General features: G+C 41.4%; 1 protein-coding gene across 2 annotated transcripts in view; it reads left to right on the forward strand.

Moving 5' to 3' along the window:
• LOC137792634 (glucosidase 2 subunit beta-like) overlaps positions 1-18,220 on the forward strand; it is a 104,411-nt gene that overhangs the window by 33,034 nt on the left and 53,157 nt on the right. For both annotated transcript variants that reach the window (XM_068588375.1, XM_068588376.1), the window contains exons 9-10: positions 410-496; positions 11,583-11,646. In XM_068588375.1, coding sequence (XP_068444476.1) covers positions 410-496; positions 11,583-11,646 — 151 coding nt within the window. The remainder of the gene's footprint in view (positions 1-409; positions 497-11,582; positions 11,647-18,220) is intronic.

The following is an 18,220-nucleotide window of genomic DNA, read 5'->3' on the forward strand; positions in this document are numbered from 1 at the left end:
AGAGAGTGACTTGAATAGATGAGCAGATATAGCAGCGGGGATTATTGGGAGGTGAGCTGAATGGGGAGATGGATGATATGCAGTTTATCAGTTATATAATGCACTTTTTATAAGACCGTACCTGTGGGGCTAGCAGCCACTCTGTGTGCATCTTAAGATACGTGTCAGAAAGTATACATGCTTTTGAGGAAATGTGTACTCTCATGGTCCAGGTTGTGTACTGGGTTGTACAAAGAATTCACAAGAGAAGAGAGAGCCTGACGTGTTGAGAGCCCATAAAGATACAGAGGCTCCGTTGGATTTATATACTGTGTTTGCACGTTGATTTTGTTTGTGTGCTATTTGACTTCATCTGCTCAGGTACAGTATGTATCATACTTTGATTAGGAATGTCCTCTTAACCCTCCAGGCCTTGTTGGGAGGAGGCTATGAGATGGATCTTGCCAAGTTTCAGCACACACTCTGGGACATCCTGACAAAGGGAGACAGTGTCAAGGTGAGTTTCATCCTTTTACATCCTTCTTCAAGCTGACTACATTCTTCATTCACTCCCTCATTTAGTTCTTCCATATATTAGTTCCCAGTTGCACCAGAAACTGAATTGACTCATCCCCTCATGAAATAGGTGTTGATGAACCCTTGGTGACATTCGTTAGTGGCCAATTTGTGGGTCTCATGAATGTGGGCGCGTCATTCTTCACCAATGTGCTGGGGTGTCGTTAGAAAACGTTCGAGAAGTTAATTATGTTTATCGTTGCAGATGCACAGTTAAAAATAGTTTCCTCTAGTTTGGTTCCGTCCATTACGTCGAAAGGCTGTCAAGACAGTTTGTAATTGGTAAAAAGATGAGAATTTGTATGGCAAAGTTTACCAAACCAAAGTTACCGCGCAAATTGCCTTTGTTAATGAGTCTGGGGACTCCAGCATTTATGTTTAAGCTGCATTGGTAAATTTAAAAAGCCAGAAAACTAGCAATTCTGAGTTGACTTTGAAAAAATATGCAATTGAAAAAGCCAGCCTGCTGTTGCCTTCTTACTGTTGTTTTGGGTCAGCATTTGATCAATGAATTCCTGTCGAGATGTTAAAGGGAATGACAATCAATATAACAAAATACATGACCCAGTCTAGCTTTAATTGACTATGCAAGCGCTGTTTTCCCAAATCCTTCTCCATAGACATGGTTCCCTTCCTCCATCCACTTCCAGCCGACTCAAATCGTCTCAATCCTTACCCTGCCTGTGTAGTTTTGCTTTGGTCCATACCAAAAACCTTTCTTCTGGCTGTTTGAAAACATCTGGCTAACAATGGCTGGTTAGATGTACCCAGAAAGAAAGTAAAGTATATGACTCCAGGAACAATGTAGAGATGAGAGAAAACCAAAACGATAAGCACAAAATGAGGAAAAAATGTATTCCTTTAACCTAAATGTGCAAAAGCTTGATTACTCCAGAGTTGTAAATGTAGCCGCTGGTCATTTGAAGCTGTTATGTTCTTCTGGTTATCACAGCGTTATTAGATTAATGTAATGGTACTATTCCACTTTGACAGCCTGAACACAAATAACCTCATAATACCTTGCTTTCTTGAGTCTGTGCGAACGTAGAGTTCCCGAAGCTGCCGGCATTTTTTTATATATACTGAGCACAAGTTTATAAACCACATGTTTTCATCTGACGGCCGAAAAGAAAATGTCCGCGCCGCTCTCCATCTCCTGAACTGAGGACACAAGAGTATGAGATACCATCCTTTCATTTCCGCTCTTCCAGATAAAAAGATGAGACAGGGAGAGTACGAAAGTGAGGCCTATCGCTGGGCACCAGTGATTGAGTCCCTTCGCTAAGCCACAGTGAGGATCTGCTCAAATAACCCACTCTGCCGATAAGAAGCTAGTCATTTCCATAGACAAAAAAACATTGGGATTCAGATTAGATTGCACCATCCGCCTGGCTTATCTTAGTGTTGCTCCATCATAGAATGGGAATTATAAGGCTAACTCCTGTCCCCCGTCTTTTAATGAAAACACCACTGAAATGCATCCACTTGAAATGGAATAGTATTATTATTGCTGGCAGTAGCGCAGGTTTGAATTGGATTTGATGGCCACATTAACTGCCACTTTTTAAGAAATCTTTTTACCATTGTAGAATGTTCTGTTACAGATAGATGATTTTACTGCTCGCAAGGTTGTTTTCCATAATGCTCTCTTTTCTGACTGAGCGGACGGGGTGTAAAAATAATACAGAAAACCATCCAAAATTCAGCATCGCCGCTTTAAAAAATCAATCGGTAACATAATAGTAAATGGAAACCAATTTAAAACCAATCGGAATATAACTGTAACACAAAAATGTGTCTTTCCCCCATTAAACCTAGAGTTCACTTTTCATTCAACCTGACGATCTTTACCGTTACCTATTATCCAATCACATTTCAAGCAAATAGACATTGACAGTCTCAGTTGACAGAGGTGTCCAAACATGACCCTTGAGGTAGATGTTCATTTTCTGTGAACCTTAAAGTGTTTGACATGTCTTTGGACCTTTACCGCCATTTTTTGTTCAGTCAGTAATTGTCCTGTACAGGTTATTATTTTATGTATTTATAGCCGTGGTTTCAGAGAAGAGGTGCTGAAAGGTGCTGCAAAGCTTGGTTGTTGGAGGGAAACTGCCATTATATTTGTAAATGTGATCATTTGTGGCACGTAGAAGCTCATTCACATTCATATTTTTTAGGTGAGGACAGGTCACTGTATTCAGCTCTTAGAGATACAGTATGATGGTTTGATGCAGTACAGGCTATAATCAGACATCTGATTGTTTTTGCTGTACTACTGCAATGCCACTGTTAATACTTTAACCGTTGTTTGTTTTGTGCATCTTTCACTCTGCTGGCGATTTATTCCTCATTATATCCAAAACGACCTCGAACCAGCTTGTGAAAAAGGTTGATAAGTGATACACATTTTTCTCAAGCGATCTTAAGCGTTGCCTCTGCATGACACGTGTCAGCCGCAGTGTGGCAACTCATCAGCGTGACGCTTATATTCTCAGTCGTGAAACACTTGAAAGCGTTCCAGTTTGGTGCTCTACGCTGCCGGATCAGGCGCCTCTGTTGCATCCGTTACGTTTCAGCCATATTTCATTATATGTGACACTGTACCTAGATTGTCTTTTACATCCCTGAATTATAAGAAGGATCACAGAAAGAGTGCATATAAGTGGGGCTATAGGTGGATGTTGAGGGTTTTAAAAAGATTTTTCTGCATCGTTTATTTCCGTTATATTCCTCTGTTTTCGGTTCCCTAAACCTCCAGATTATTGTGGACGCTCAGTGTAAATGTGGCAAAGAAAAAAGCGTTTTAAAATGGAAACGTAGTAGTTTGGCTGTAGCAAGACTGGTAACAGATTTTGAACTTTTCACAAAGATACAAAGGACCAGGTCTAATCACTGACACCTTTTGCACAGTAGCTGCAGCGGCTAATGGCGTTTTTTCATTCCACACTTTCATGCCACATTTACACAATTCAGTTACAAAGGCTGTCACGCAATAGTCATGACTGCTTTTCTGTTTCTGAAGCAAACACTGTTAATGAGTCACTTCATCTGCATGAGAGATGCTGCCTAATTAGGAGCTAATTATTGAGTCTTTTCTTTAATTTTATATGACATTCACTTGCCCTCCCTTGTCTCGTCACAAGGGTTACCAAATTACTGCTGGCCTTAGTTACAGTAAATGATGTGAGTGATTTGCTGCAGCCAATCTGTGTGCGTCACATTTCTTCTGCCTTCATGTGTTCCATCCTTTGCATCCGTGGGTTTGAATTATAAAAGAAAAAATATATTTTTCCTTTATTCCTATTGGCACTAAACGTTCACAAATAATCACATTTGGAGCTAGTGTTCCAAATTACTATAGACTGGTATTTCCAAGGGGATGTCATTGGCTGACATTTGAAACCTGGACATTTGTTGTATATTCATAAACATTTTAAAGTGCATACAGGCTGAAAGCAGTCCATTCACTCTCTGTGATTTTCCCATCAATATCAGCACTACTGTGGCTGCAAGGCCAGTGACCATGTGCTATATTCACCTCAAGCATCAACAGTTTGAATAAAGAATATTCTTTCCACTTTAAAATATTTTAGATAAGCAAGAACCAGCTGCCTCAGCAGTACGAGCAAAAGCATGCCTCGGATACCCAGAGTACAGGAGAATTAGCGGAGTATTTTTGGAGATTGTGGGCTTTTGCTGTGGAGACGGATGTGCTGTTTGGGGTAAAATGTGTTAACATTTAATGGACCCCTGTTGCTCCCTCCCGACCTTATGAAGAGGGCTAAACAAATCTGACATCAAGAGCAATTTGAGGGACATTTTCTTCCCTCCCCCACGCTCTGCATGCCTTTTTAAGCAAAGACAACTTTGGTGAATATTTCATGGGGCCCATTGCCTCAGTTTCACTGTGTCGAGTCGGGAGAGTGGCACGCGATGACGACTGACGGGCCCACATGTCGGCGTCCGCGAGGAGACAGCCTTTCTTTGCGGGCCTGTCTTCCTGACACGCCTACTCCTTTTTCCTCTCCGGTTTTCCTTCTGTCGCAGACAACAGCTCTTTCGGGCAAGAGTCTGGCGGCTGATAATTTAGCTGTTACTTAAAATTTTAGTCGGACTACAGAACTTCTGCCGATCCATCTGATACTGTTGCGAAATGCCAACATATGGGTACAAATCTGTTTTTGCACAGACTGCAACCACTATAGCACTTAATGATTTGAGTACAGGCTTTTAAGATCACACAGGAACTTTATTAGGCTTCTTTTGCCAACTTTGATGTTCAAATCATTGTGTATTAGTCACTTATGAGTGTTTGTTCCTCTAATTCATGAGAGACTGATTCTTTCTACCTTTCCCTTTTATAGCTGACCTAAGCCTTCCGCCTCACTCAGCTGCACATTATAGAAATATGCTGCATCAACCATAAAATAATACCACTAAATAATCACTTTTTTGCTGTTTATTTCACCGCTACTCAAACTGCAATGGCAACCTCTCAATATCGTGTTTCTCGAGTGCAAGCTTCAATGATTGCCTTTACTGTTATTCCAAGGCACACTTCATTTCCCTCCCTAACATTCAATTTCATGGAGGAATGAGAAAATGCAGCCTTTCCGTGCTACTTACGAAGGTTTGACAACACTAGAGTCTGCTCACTTTGCCGCCGCCACCGCATCGGCGCGCTCTCCTTTCTCCAATGCGCTCTTATTTAATAAACACTGTGCTTGCTTGACTTGACGTCGGTTTCTGCCTCGCCTTGCTCAGTGTGACGAGCAGCTGAATGGTGTCACAGTTAACAGGGGCGGTTGCTCTGTTGTGACAATATTCGTCTGATGTGGGAGTGGTAGTCCTCGCCTGCCATGTTCTCCCCTTCTGCTCTTTTACTTTCTTGTTCCTGCTCTGTCTGGATCTCACCGCTGTCACGCGTCGGAGAAGCCAACTGGCACGACCTAAAAGTGCGATGGCGACATGCAAGCTGCCGTATTTCTCTCAGTAGATGGCCATCCAATGCTCATGCATGCGTATATACAGAGATATGCAGTTATTCTTTTTTTAAGATTAAATAACTTTAATTGGCCCTCAGTCTGAACTGGTGTCCCAGAATGCGGCAACGGCTGCCAGTGATGTATAAAAGATGCTGTGTGTTTGTGCATGTGTCCCTCATTTACATATAATTGTGTTTTCATCAAACTTAGTCGCACATAAATGTGCCATATGTCCATGATTTTACTGCTGACTGTAGTTTTCAAAGTCAAATATGCTGCTTAAGCAACCGGCATCATACTATTCTCTCTCACTTAGACACACATACTACAGACACATTCAGCATTCAACACTGGCAGGCTTTTGACTGTATCGGCCCCGTTTAAAAAGTAGACATGACTCATACCATAAAAGGTGCAATTACACTGTAATGTTGTTCTGTATCAAACATAATCACAACTTATACGTGAGTAAAACACGATAACATGTAATCGCAGACAGGAAGATACTCTCCTAGAGGAAGCCGATGTTTCTCAGGAAGTGCCATTAAAATTAATCAAAAGAAATCGCTTGTTAAAACCTCCGTGACTCACTCCATCACTCCTCTCCCTGGGATCTGGAGATACAGAAGAGGAAAGTGCCAGCAGCCGTGTATGGGACGGGGAAAAAGAAAACCACTCAGGGCGTCTTTGTCCTCTGTTTAAACAGTGCCACAGAAGGGGGGGTGGGGGGGAGGGAGGAGTGGAGGGGGGAACTTGGAGAAGAAGGGAAAAGAGAAGAGGTTTCTCACAGCTGCCCAGCCTGAGGCCCATAATATGTGGCGCTTTTCTCGTCACCGTGTCACCAGCCATTCGTCCTCGCCTGTCATTATTTTACCTCTTACAGAACAAACACACACACACACACACACACACACCGGTCCCTCAGACACACATATGCACGCTTACACCACCACACACTCTCTGTGCTGTCTGGATTTACTCTTAAATGCTGCCAGCATCAGATCCTCAAACATGGCAAACTTAAATGGCATAAAACACAGACAGTTCAACATCAGTTGAACAGGGAGGCGATGCTGGCTCGCCCAAATATAAGAACAAGTAACACCTCGGAAGGAAGTATTAAAAATAATTTAAGTCGTGGCTAAATCATTAGAGTTCCCAATGAGTTTTAACTGTGGTTCCTTTTACGGTGGTCAGCTTTCCTCTTAATATTTCCATCCTCCTTATTACTTGTTCCTATATATATTCAGAGTACTTTATTCTTTCTATTGCATTGGATGAAACTAAATTAAAACATATAGTTCTTTACTCCAAGTAGCTCTCTTAGACAGCATATGTAAATCCTTTCAAGCATTTTGAGCACCAGGCTCGTCCTCAGACTTCCGGCAATCTGCCAAAGGGCAACTCTCATAGTCATAATGTGAAAGATAACTAACCTATCAGTAGCACAGACAGGCGTAAGGTTGTATTGCACAGTGAATACCCACTCAATGAACTTTTAAAGCATCGCAGGACAGCAGGGGATGTACGACTGACCAGTGGACAAGTTAACACGCTTTTGACTTGATGCAGAAAAATAAAAAGCACAACGCTCGCTAGAAACTCTGTAGTGTTTGCCTAAAAAGGAAGCTACTCTCCATCTGGCGACCGTCCCAACACATGTTCGCTTCAAGCTTCTTTGCCATTTGGAACTAAAAAGCAGTATTTCCAACCAAGATCTATTTATTTCCATAAAATTGCTTTGATCTGTGTATCACTTAGATTCATGCAGTGATTTCATGAAGAGTTCAACTTGGATGAAGTTTGACAATATGAAGCTATCATATTAACTGAATTACATGGCCCACAAGTAAATCTTAAAGCCACTAGACTTCCAGCACCACCTGTTTTGCGAGGATGTGAAAAGGGAGTTTCTCCCACTTGACGTTAGAGAGCAGGTCAAGGTGGAAGGTTGAGCTTATAAAGCAACAGACCCGCCCTGCGACCATGTTGTGCATTCCCACTCCTAATGTCAATTTAGATGTTCTTGAAGGTGGTCTTTCTCGAATCTTCAAGTAACTTAGTTTCCCAGTTCAGTTGGCAGGATGCTCATGAGTTCTCCTTGGAGCGGTTACACAGGATCGCTTTGAAAGGCACAGATCAACAGCCTGACTCACCGACGAGATATAAAAACTTGATGTTGGTGGTGAGCTCTGCAAAAGGTCTACGCGGGGTCCACATCGACCCTTCTTTCGGCGCCCCTGTCCAAACCTTAAGCTCTGCAGAGGCTCCCACAAATGTCAAAGTGGAGTTCAGTTTGCATTTGCAACAGTGTCACGAGGCAGAAGAGACTCTGCAAACATCGTACTGCTGTCACATTCACCATTAAACTCTGTGCCTCTGCAGGGATAGCGGTCATGCCGCGAACATTGCAGTCTCTCCACATAAAGTCTGACTTTGACTTCAGCGCAGCTGAAACCTGGGTGCTTAATTTCTGTAGCAGCTTCTGTTTTAAACCAAATGGAGAGAGATATGGCTTCACAGTCTATGTGCAATCTGTTGTATTGGGCTCTGTGGCAGTAGCATATCCATCAAAACTTTGGCTGATGAATAACTTGACCCTCCATACACCTGCACTTTTCACCCCATCTGGTCATCAATGCCCGGCTATAACCCACCCTTTAAGATAATGCCTGTTATAGTCAGCCACTGCTACATTTCTACATTAAGAAAAGAGCAAAACTGGGAAAAGAATGTTAAGCAAAAAGGATGTGGACATATGCTAAATCTAAGGCACATCCAATCTGATACCCTGCTGAGGATGGACACTCAAATCTGACTGCCTAATATGTTTGAAAGCTACCAGAATACACTGAAAGGATCTCCTTCTTTCAACCTAGTCCATACATATACGTGTGTGTGTGTATATATATATGTGTGTGTGTGTGTGTGTGTGTGTGTGTATGTATGTATGTATGTATCTATATATGTATATATATATATATGTGTGTGTGTGTGTGTGTGTATATATATATGTGTGTATGTGTGTATATATATATATGTGTGTGTGTGTGTATATATTTGAGCCCACGAATTACCCTGTCTGCGCGCTCCATGTTCTCTGTCACTTCACTTCCCTCCTGTTATATAAAAGAGAGGGAACTATAAACAATAATAAAAGACCCTATTCATAAGTTAAACATGCTCCCATTCACAACAGCGGTACATCAAGATAGACGTTGGCGGTCCTTTTCAAAGTCATGTACAGCACACTGACTTAAATGCACTTCACACACGTGTTAAGTGCTTTCAAAGAGACAAAAAGCATGCATCGCATTAAATATTGAAGATATTCTGTAAAATGTGACACGTTCACCAACTGAGCATTCTGCTGAGGGAATTGAACATAGCACGCACACACACACACACACACACACACGCACACGCACACACACACACACACAGGAGGAGGCCGTGTCTCTCTCACTTGGCTGTCATGAATTTAGGTCTGCCAAACTGAGCAATAACAAAAAGCAGAGGAAAAAAAAACACTGAAAGTATTACACAAGTAATGATTCTGTGATTTAACCTTAAGTTGGCTATTTCAATTGCATCACTTCCTCTGATGTAAATGTGTATAGCCTTCAACTCCCTTAGAGCTTTTAGTCATTTATTTTGATTAGGGCTGTATTTATAAGATAACTCTCTTAAGTAAGTCGCCCGGGAAGATGGGTTGGCGCGGATGGCGGTGGGGGAACAAAATGAAGTCTGTTTGATGATTATAAACTCAGAAATATCTGCTTGTCAATTAATTAGGCGCTTCCTGGTTATGTGTGCCCCTCTTTTCATTTACTGGGCCCGGCTCTCGGTGGACAAATACCCGCGGTGCACCCATTGTATGTCTAAGTCGTTACATGCATCTCCCGCAGCTGGGGAACAGAGAATAAAGATCCTTCAAAGGCCGACCGTTTTCAAGAGCCTCAGTTTTCGTGTGCCGGCTGATTCTTTTCTTTTTTTCTTGGAGCGGCATATGTAGCTGCTTGAAGGCTTTTCTCCGCCGGTGTCTTCCTCCTTTAGATACAAACAAGAGCTGGAGAATGATGTGGACATGAAAAGATAGGTAGGAGAGGACAAAGCTTGAAGTGAGGCCTCCATTATTTCTGCCTCACTGCTCAACAGTATGTGCAGGAGACTCATCTCGGGGAGGCCACTGCGGCTCGTTGAGCAACAACGAGAAAAAGAAAAGTGCATTTCATATCAAAAAGGGAACATCAAACAGACCACTTCAATGTTTCTCTTTTCTACATATGTTGTTGGTTCTGTGTCCATGTCCAGAAGCGGTGGACAGTAATGTATGTAATTCCACATAAATTCTGTATAAGCATTTCATACGTAAGCAAGCATGCATAAAGGCCTGATTCCACAAGGACTTTCCAGGAAATTGCTTGAGAGGATTCGTTCAAGGAGGTGAAATTAAGCCGCTGTTCCGCAGAAGAGCCACGGTTTGCTGACAGCTGGGCGATGGTACGAATATGAGCGGCTGTCCCGGGTCAGCTAGTCAACGTTAGCGGGCCAGCTAGCCACTAGCCCTGTGATTACTTATTACATTACAGAGCTGCCAGCCTCATCTTTTTTTTCTTTTTCTTTTTTTACGTGGAAACGATGTCTCTTTGCATAAGAGTAGTAGGAGGGTATTCTACTTTTTTTGTACATTAATTTGTAATTTGATTTGGCAGAATCGTTTTCCCTCTGGGAGCCAAAGTTGGGATGCTGCCTGATAAGACTCTAGGTGGTTATGCCGCTCTGCAAATAATTGGCACATAACCTCTGTTAAAACCACAATGTGTTGTTTTTACACTACAATTGAACACATTGTAATATAACTTATCTGTTTTGTGCTCATTTTCTGTTTTCCATTTGTATTTAACAAGCAAACAATCCGAAAACCAACACATAACCGATTTTAGGATCAATAGAAACTCCCTTCCAGAAGTCGAACCTGAGCTGACAAAGCTTCATGGGAATAACAACAGTGGATTATTATTTCAAAAGATTTTTCAAACTCGTTGACATGTTTCCTTCCGGATTTTTTTTTCTTGACGTGGCAATTTTCACATTTGTATTCAATCTGTCAAAATATTCTGAACCTCAAATACCGCATGCGATGTCACAGTGATCTTAAGCGGGTTTTTGTTCTCCTCCAGAGGTGGTGAGTCACATTGCATTTGGCAACGCCTCTCACTTGCACAGTTGAGTTTACAGTCTGGTTTCCAGTGAAGGGAAAAACGACAGCATGCGACAAGTCATCAAATCAGACCCATATTTCTCCTGCCCCATATGTGGGAATCTTGTCAGTTTAGTCCTCTTCAGCACCATGAACACTCTGGAAAGATGCTCAGCGCACTATTTTTTCTTTTTCTTTTAGATTTCATAATGCCTACAAGCGTCAACAACAGAATATAGCACATCTGTAAAAGCACACATTTTTCTTACCTCAGGTAGATTCCCAGCTCGCGATACAAGTCAATATTTTGATATGCGGTACATCAATATTTTACAGCCACAGCTTAGCAATCAACAATATTTACTCTAGCAAGGATTTAGTGATTATCTCCCTCAAACCTTGCACGGGGTGAGGATCTAGGATACGACTTGGATCTTCCTAAATGAATGCGGTGTCGCCAAAAAGAAAATTAAATACCTAAAATTGTTTTGGCTCTGCCTGTTTTTCCCCCGTGACCTAAAACAGAACGCTAGCATCCAGGCGTGTTGTCTTTCATCATCAAGCTGTCTGTCAGCGGCTCCTGGGAGCCTCCTAGAGCACAAAAAGCAACCTTGTATTTTGCAACATCAAGCGCACAGTGTCTTCAATGTCTGCTGGGGGTTGCGTATTAGCGTCGTGGACTTGAGTTGATGAGCTTTTAAAATCACTTTCTCCGTGGCTCTTTCGCTCGCACACATGCTGTCATTGTCGCCTTATACATTAATGCAGGTGATACCCAAGGTCTTACAAGTGTAAAGAGCTTTGACCTTGTTTTCTCTGCTTCCATTACGTGCTTGTAGATCAAAGACGCACATGGGGCTCCAGCCGTGGGTGAAGATCCTCACTTAAAGGCAGCTGACAGAGGTAAGTTATTAAACCCTCTCAGTCTCCACTCAACCCCCACTGCTCTTGTGACCCCCCGCTGTACGGAGTCCTGTTCCTTTACAGAATTAGATGAATCTTTTCATTGCGTCACAGATTTGTTTTGTCGGCAAAAGTTTGCTTATAAGATAATCCTTTATTAGTCCCGCAGTGGGGAAATTGCAGGATTACAGCGATGGTAAAGTGCACACAAGAAACACGTAGTAAAAGAAGAAAGAAAAACAAGTAATATAAATAGACAGTAAAGAATCCACAATATTATACATACAGACAGAATAAGATGTTTATAGAAAGTCACCAAAATGATTGAAGGGTTTTTGTTGCTCAGCTGGTTGTGCAGTCTGACAGCAGCAGAAAGGAAGGACTTCCTTAAACACGGGAGCTCAGAGGTTTGTGTGGTGCTAGTTTGCCGGTTGTTGGTTGCATAGGATTGTATCAAGGTACCCACATCCCACCGTGGATCGACTGGATCTTCTGTGTTTTAAGAATTGGAAGCGCTTTCCTCAAAGGTTAGGCTGGAAGAGGGATATAGAATTACTACAAACAGTAGTAAAACTATTAAAGTCTTACTCTCATCCAAATTGATCATGGGAACGTTTTTAATTAGGATATTTCCTTCCTTAAGTGATTTATTTTTTTATTTTTTTAGGGAGATAAACAATGACAATTTGATTGGTTTGATGTGGTTGTGTAAATTGTTTGATGTATTACCAAACACTTCTCGAAAACCTTTTGCTTTGATTCATAGTGGGATTAATTTGTTTCTTGACAACTACCGTGTCAAGAAACGCAATCAAATTATTCAGAAGATATCTTATGATGGACACTGTTTTTAAAGCCTAGAAGTGTAAAGTAGCCGATGAGTTGTTTGAGGATTGCAGTCTTTTCACTGGCCACTGGGAGGTGCCAGAGCCAGAAATGGACAAATCTTAAATAGTGGCTTTTAACTATTTAATAATCACTTGATTAAAAAACTATATGAATGTATTAAAATACCATTGTTTTTTTTTTTTTAGGTTTTTCTAAATAGATAAAGAGGCCCAAACCATTGCTGGAATTGATTTATTGATTGTTATACATACATTTTTGGACGTGTGATATTACGTAGAGATAGTTTAGCATAGCATTACATCCTCTGTGGTGTTGACAAAAGAGAATTATACAGCAAATGTAGCTATCAAACATTTTTAAAATATTCCGTTGAATAGAAGTATTCTGGCGTACCTGGAAGCTCGGCTATTGTCTGAGAATAACAAACAGATTACCCATGCATGAGAGAGCTTTCAATTCCTTTGGCCATAGTTCCAAACAAATGTAAGTGAGAATGCACTTAGTATGGATGTGTGGCTGATGTAGAAGGCTGTCTGTGTGTCTCATGTTTTGTTTTCAAGGTGATGCAGCTAGTTTATTCCCCCTTCACACCACAAGCATATTATCCTGCTCCAGCTGCTGCGAGGAGACAGGCCCAGGTATTTATGGCTAGCATAAAAAGTGTGTGCGTTTCCTGTCACCCTACAGCTTGAGATTTACAGCACATTTGACAAACACACCGAAAAAAAGAAGAGTGTTTTAATTTGTATAGGAGTTTAGAGCCTGTCTGTTGAGCATGCTCCCAACGGATTCTGCTGTTGGTACATGTCTGCGCGTGCGTGTGTCTCGCTGTCTATGTACGCCTCTCGTTGTGTGAAAATGTGCGCGTCTGTGGGTGTGCATGCGTGTGTGTGTGTGCACAAGCGTGTGTGTGTGTGCGTGCGCACGGAGCCCGCCTGCTCTGAAACACCAGCAACAGATAACAGATGGTCCCCCTGCATTAGAAGTGTTTTATTTCCCTGCGGAAGCCAGATATGTCAAAAATAAGCATGTGCAACATTAGTCATTTGGAATATTCATGCCCCTGCCGTCCGATGGTTTCCTTTTCGCAGCCAAAATACCACTATCCCAATTCTCCGAAGGAAGTTGGGGGAGGAGGGGGGGGGGGGATAAGGGGGAGGATAAAAAAAAAGCAGTCATCAGCTGAACTGATAGGGGAGAAGGCTCAGGCCTACTTGCGGCTTTAATGGAGGAATTTCTTGCTCCTGTTCGTGTCCTCAGCGTGCCGGGGCTGTAATTAAACAGAGGCTACAGTCTGTGGGTGTGTTCATATTAAGAACCACGTCCCCCAGCACCATTAGACACAGGGATGTGAGTATGCACACATGTCTATATGCCTGCCTGGCTGCGCACATGTACACACACATGCACACGCAAAATAGTAATTTGCACCCACATTAGATCCCCTCATCCACTGGAGGAGACTCCTTCCAAGACTCATCTTTGGGAGTCCTCCTCCTCTCGTCTCCTCTCCACCTCCACCACTTATCTGTTGAACTCTCTTGATTCTCTGTAGCTTCAGTCCTCTTTAATCTCCACCTCCTCTCCTTCAAGTCTTCCTACTCCCCTTCCCACCATTGAGTATTGCTGCCATCTTTGTTCTCGGTGGAGGAGATGGGCACGCATCATTATCAGGCCTGATTAAATGTCCACGTCGTAGGCTGTCGGGGGGGCCCCACCAGGGGCCAATGGCATGGTTTTCCTTACCATGGAAAACATGAATTTTGAGCAGCACTTTCTCACTCTTGTGGTCCCTCATGATCAGGGTTAATTCGTGGCAGCATGCATGAATATTGTAGAAAGAAGAGAGTAGGATAATAAAAAAAGAGAAGGAAAAGCTACCAAACAGTAGAGCACTGCTTATCTCATAAATGCAATATGATTTATTCAGGAATATGCAAATCCAACAATCACTCTGCCTTGTTTACCAAAGGGACCTGCTGATTCAGAGTCTGAGAGGGAGAGGGAGGGAGGGAGAGAGAAAGACAATCCCAATCGTAGACGTCAACATACAGTGCACGCATTAAGCACCAGCAACTAAATCTCTGGTTTTCCTTGGAATCAGAAAATTAAGGGTGTCGGACAATTTCTTGGTTGTTTCACGGCTTCAAAAACCTTTTCATTCATTTTGGTTGAAGCTGGATTGCTGATGTAAAGAGTGAAGGGTTATATGCAATACATCCTCTTATCGTATGTAAATGCAGTACAACACTAACAAATCTATTATGGGGAGCATTTTGATTCATTAAATACCATTTGTAGTACATGCTGTATCCCGCAATGATTACACAAAAGCACTTTGATAGTTGGTATGAAATGGGCCCAGTACGTCAATAATGGAACTTAAAGTTTAACTTCACCCCCAGGTCTGAGCCAAACTCTAACCACTGCATCATTTTGGAAAATGCTAAAATCAAATAATTGGCATGGGGCCGAGGAGGCAAAGTGCAGGGAGACAGGAGCGTTAACGCTCTATTTTTAGGTTCATGACATGGATAAGTCCCGACTGGTCGTCTCTATGTCGACATTGGCTTGCGAGGCTGATTTAAGACAGTGGACGGTGTTTTGACTCAGAGCCATTTAGATTTTTATACATTTAGAAAGAAGTGTCAATATGAACACCAGCATTGATGCATTTCATGATAGTTCAGACAGTTTAAAAGTGTGCAATGCCTTTTTTTTTTTTAAACCTCTTATTTGGTACCAACCAAAATATGTAGCACTGAATTATACCTTGGTAGAGTCCTTGTACTTGGGTTTATTTATCATTTGAAAAGAGGGTTTGCAGACTAACAAAGATCAAAAACAAGATATGATAATGGGGTGATTTACCATTTAAGGAACCTATAGTACAAATGATGCCACGGGACTCCTTCACAAATCATGTTACCTACACTTTTAAAAACACTAATTGCAAGACTTAGTTCTGCCTACATGTTCCCAATAAATGAAACGAGTACATGTGCTTTCCAGCTCGACTTTTGACAACGTTCCAAATTATTGTTACCTTTGCTGTAGTCATGCACCATTTGCGTTATCTTCTCAGTCATTCCCAACCCCACCTACCACTGAACTGTGTTTATTAAATATATACGTTTCCCTTTAATCTGCTCATTGGGATTCACTTTCGGTCATTGTTTCGTAAGACATTGAAGTTACGTTAACCTCTGGATACTTATCTTACTTGGCGTGCAAAAAAACACCACAAGGTGTTATAAACTGATAAGCGTTTCCACCGTGCTTTTAAAGGGCTACGTACGGGAAGAAATCTAAAGATTATTTTGACTGCCATGTATGAACGTGTCTTTTAAGCAGTTTCCAGCCCGAGGAGTGTATTACTATGCTGTTTGCCGAAAGGAAGAGAGTAAAGACTTTCGCTGACAACCGGAGATCTGATATACAACATGCTGAAGCAAAAATAGAACGCATTGTTAAAAGATTCAACAGACGGCTATATACTGTGAAGGAAAGGTAGTATTCCATGTGCAAGCGTCCACTAACTAAGAAGTGCAGTGTCTTGCACGTCACATTTATTTTAGTTCTCTTCATCTTCGTTGCGTTGCAGAAACCAGTATGAGTTGCAGCCATTTCCTGACTCTGCTGAGAGCCCAATTAGCGCTGGTGTATTGATTTCTCTGCATGGCGTTGCATGTACTTTTCCAGGTGAGTCCCTACAGCTCGTGCGAGTGTAAGGAAGACGACAATTATCCTTTCTAACGGATTCTCTGAGGCCACACAAAAGAGAGCAGAGCTCAGACAATTGATCTCTTCAGGCTTGCGTGAGCAGACAAAGGCACCTACAACTCGGCGATGTCTTAAAGCTAGAATATGCAACTTTTTGATGTCAAAACCTTTAGTTCCTATCTAAAAAAAAAATCCCCACCCCCCGGCATTTATTCTTGCTTTGAGCATTAACGTCGGCCGATGGGACCTGGCCCATGAATAGAAAATGATGACTAGTTTACATCGTGCCATATCAATCTGGGTTCCTGTGACCATGTGCATATTATATAAAATTGCCTGAAATGGGCAATTTGGTGCTTTTTTTAGACCCGTTGCATTCAGCCATTGTCAAGAGTGAGGTTGTAGTTCTCAAACACAAGAATCCATAGCAACAACAATAATGGCAGAAATAAAGCAGTACGAAATGTGGGGGGAGAACTTCCTGTAAAAACCAGTTATGCCAGCTGGGCATAGTTTATTCTTCATTTGAGTTTGGGCTTTATGGATGTTGGTTATGATGCATCGCAGCTGTTTTAAAGTATACTCAACAGCCAGATGAGTGGCTGGTTTTCTGGACATTATCTTGATCGATGGATATTAAAAACATTGTTTCTATAGGTTTTTTAATTTTTAACATTGTGAGGTATAGCGCCACATTCCTACAATATTAGACGTCATTGTCCTCATCGTTACTCTTTTATCACGATGACATTGTCAGGATTATGGTAATTATTACACCTGTACAAAAAGCCCTCGAGAGGTCTAATCAAATGTGAACAGAGAGCCTCGTCCGGCGCCTCAGAAGCTTTAATCTACGACGAGCAGAATGTTCTGTTTCTCTTCTGTGGGGAGTTTGGAAAATGTGAGTGGGAAGTCCCATTTTTATGATTGTTTTGGTTTTTGAAAGCATTTTTTGAGCAAATATTCAGTTTCATGGACTTTTTAAAATGTTTAGAAACCTCCGAAAAACTTCATTTGTATTTAATTGTTTATTTTGACCAGCAAATGCTGTCTAGGCTTTTTGAAATTACATTTTTATTTTTTTTAGATTGTTCTCTATCTTTAGAAATGGCACATTGACTTAAAAACAGACAGGGATCCTTATTGCTTATGTAACCACATTTACTAATTTATTCCCTTGGATTTTCTACACATGCAATATTTTCAATTTCTTGCACCCGTTGTCCTGTAAATAACCCGCTTTCCTCTCCTCTCCTATCTTCATACTGCAACTAACATGGCTGGGAGATAGTCTCATTTTCCCTGTGAATGTATGTCACATCAACAATGTGATGCTAATCTGCTGCAGTCATACACCCTCCACGATGCTATTTTTGCCACACACATGTTGCCTGAGAGGTCAGCAGCATAGGGGGATTCTTCCAGGTTGAATTGCTCGGAGGCAGAAGTTAATTTCCAACTCAACAGAGAAAAACGACTTTGCTTTGACCTTCCGTGCTTGCTGGCACAACAAAGACATTGTGCTTTCCTAGGAGACAAGCACCGTAAATATCTGTAATTTAGAAGCAGTTTTTTGCTTGCAGTGTAAAATTTTATATCATTTATTTATATATATATATATATATATATATATATATATATATATATATATATATATATATATATATAAATATAAATAATAATTAGCCCAATTTGTCTGTATGTTTCTCTGCTGATATATTTGCTGATGTTTACTATGCACCATTATAGGAGAATTAGATTTTCTAATCAAAGTAATACTCAAAATATTGAAATATGATCCTGATTTTATCTAGAGTTGGATCTAAAAGGGACAGCTCACCCCTAAATAAAAAATGCATCTTGTTTTGGTCTGAGGTGCCTAGTTTTGGAGATATTGGCCTGAGAGAAGTTTCCTTTCTCGCCAATATAATAGTTACTATTGCTTCCGTGTGATGTGCTCATTCCAAAGTGTTTCCCTTGGAAAGCAGTTTGAGCTCCTGGT

Source organism: Clinocottus analis, unplaced genomic scaffold (genome assembly GCF_023055335.1).
Source record: "Clinocottus analis isolate CAN_PGR_092001 unplaced genomic scaffold, fCliAna1.0.p SCAF_21, whole genome shotgun sequence".
Taxonomy (NCBI): Eukaryota; Metazoa; Chordata; class Actinopteri; order Perciformes; family Cottidae; genus Clinocottus; species Clinocottus analis.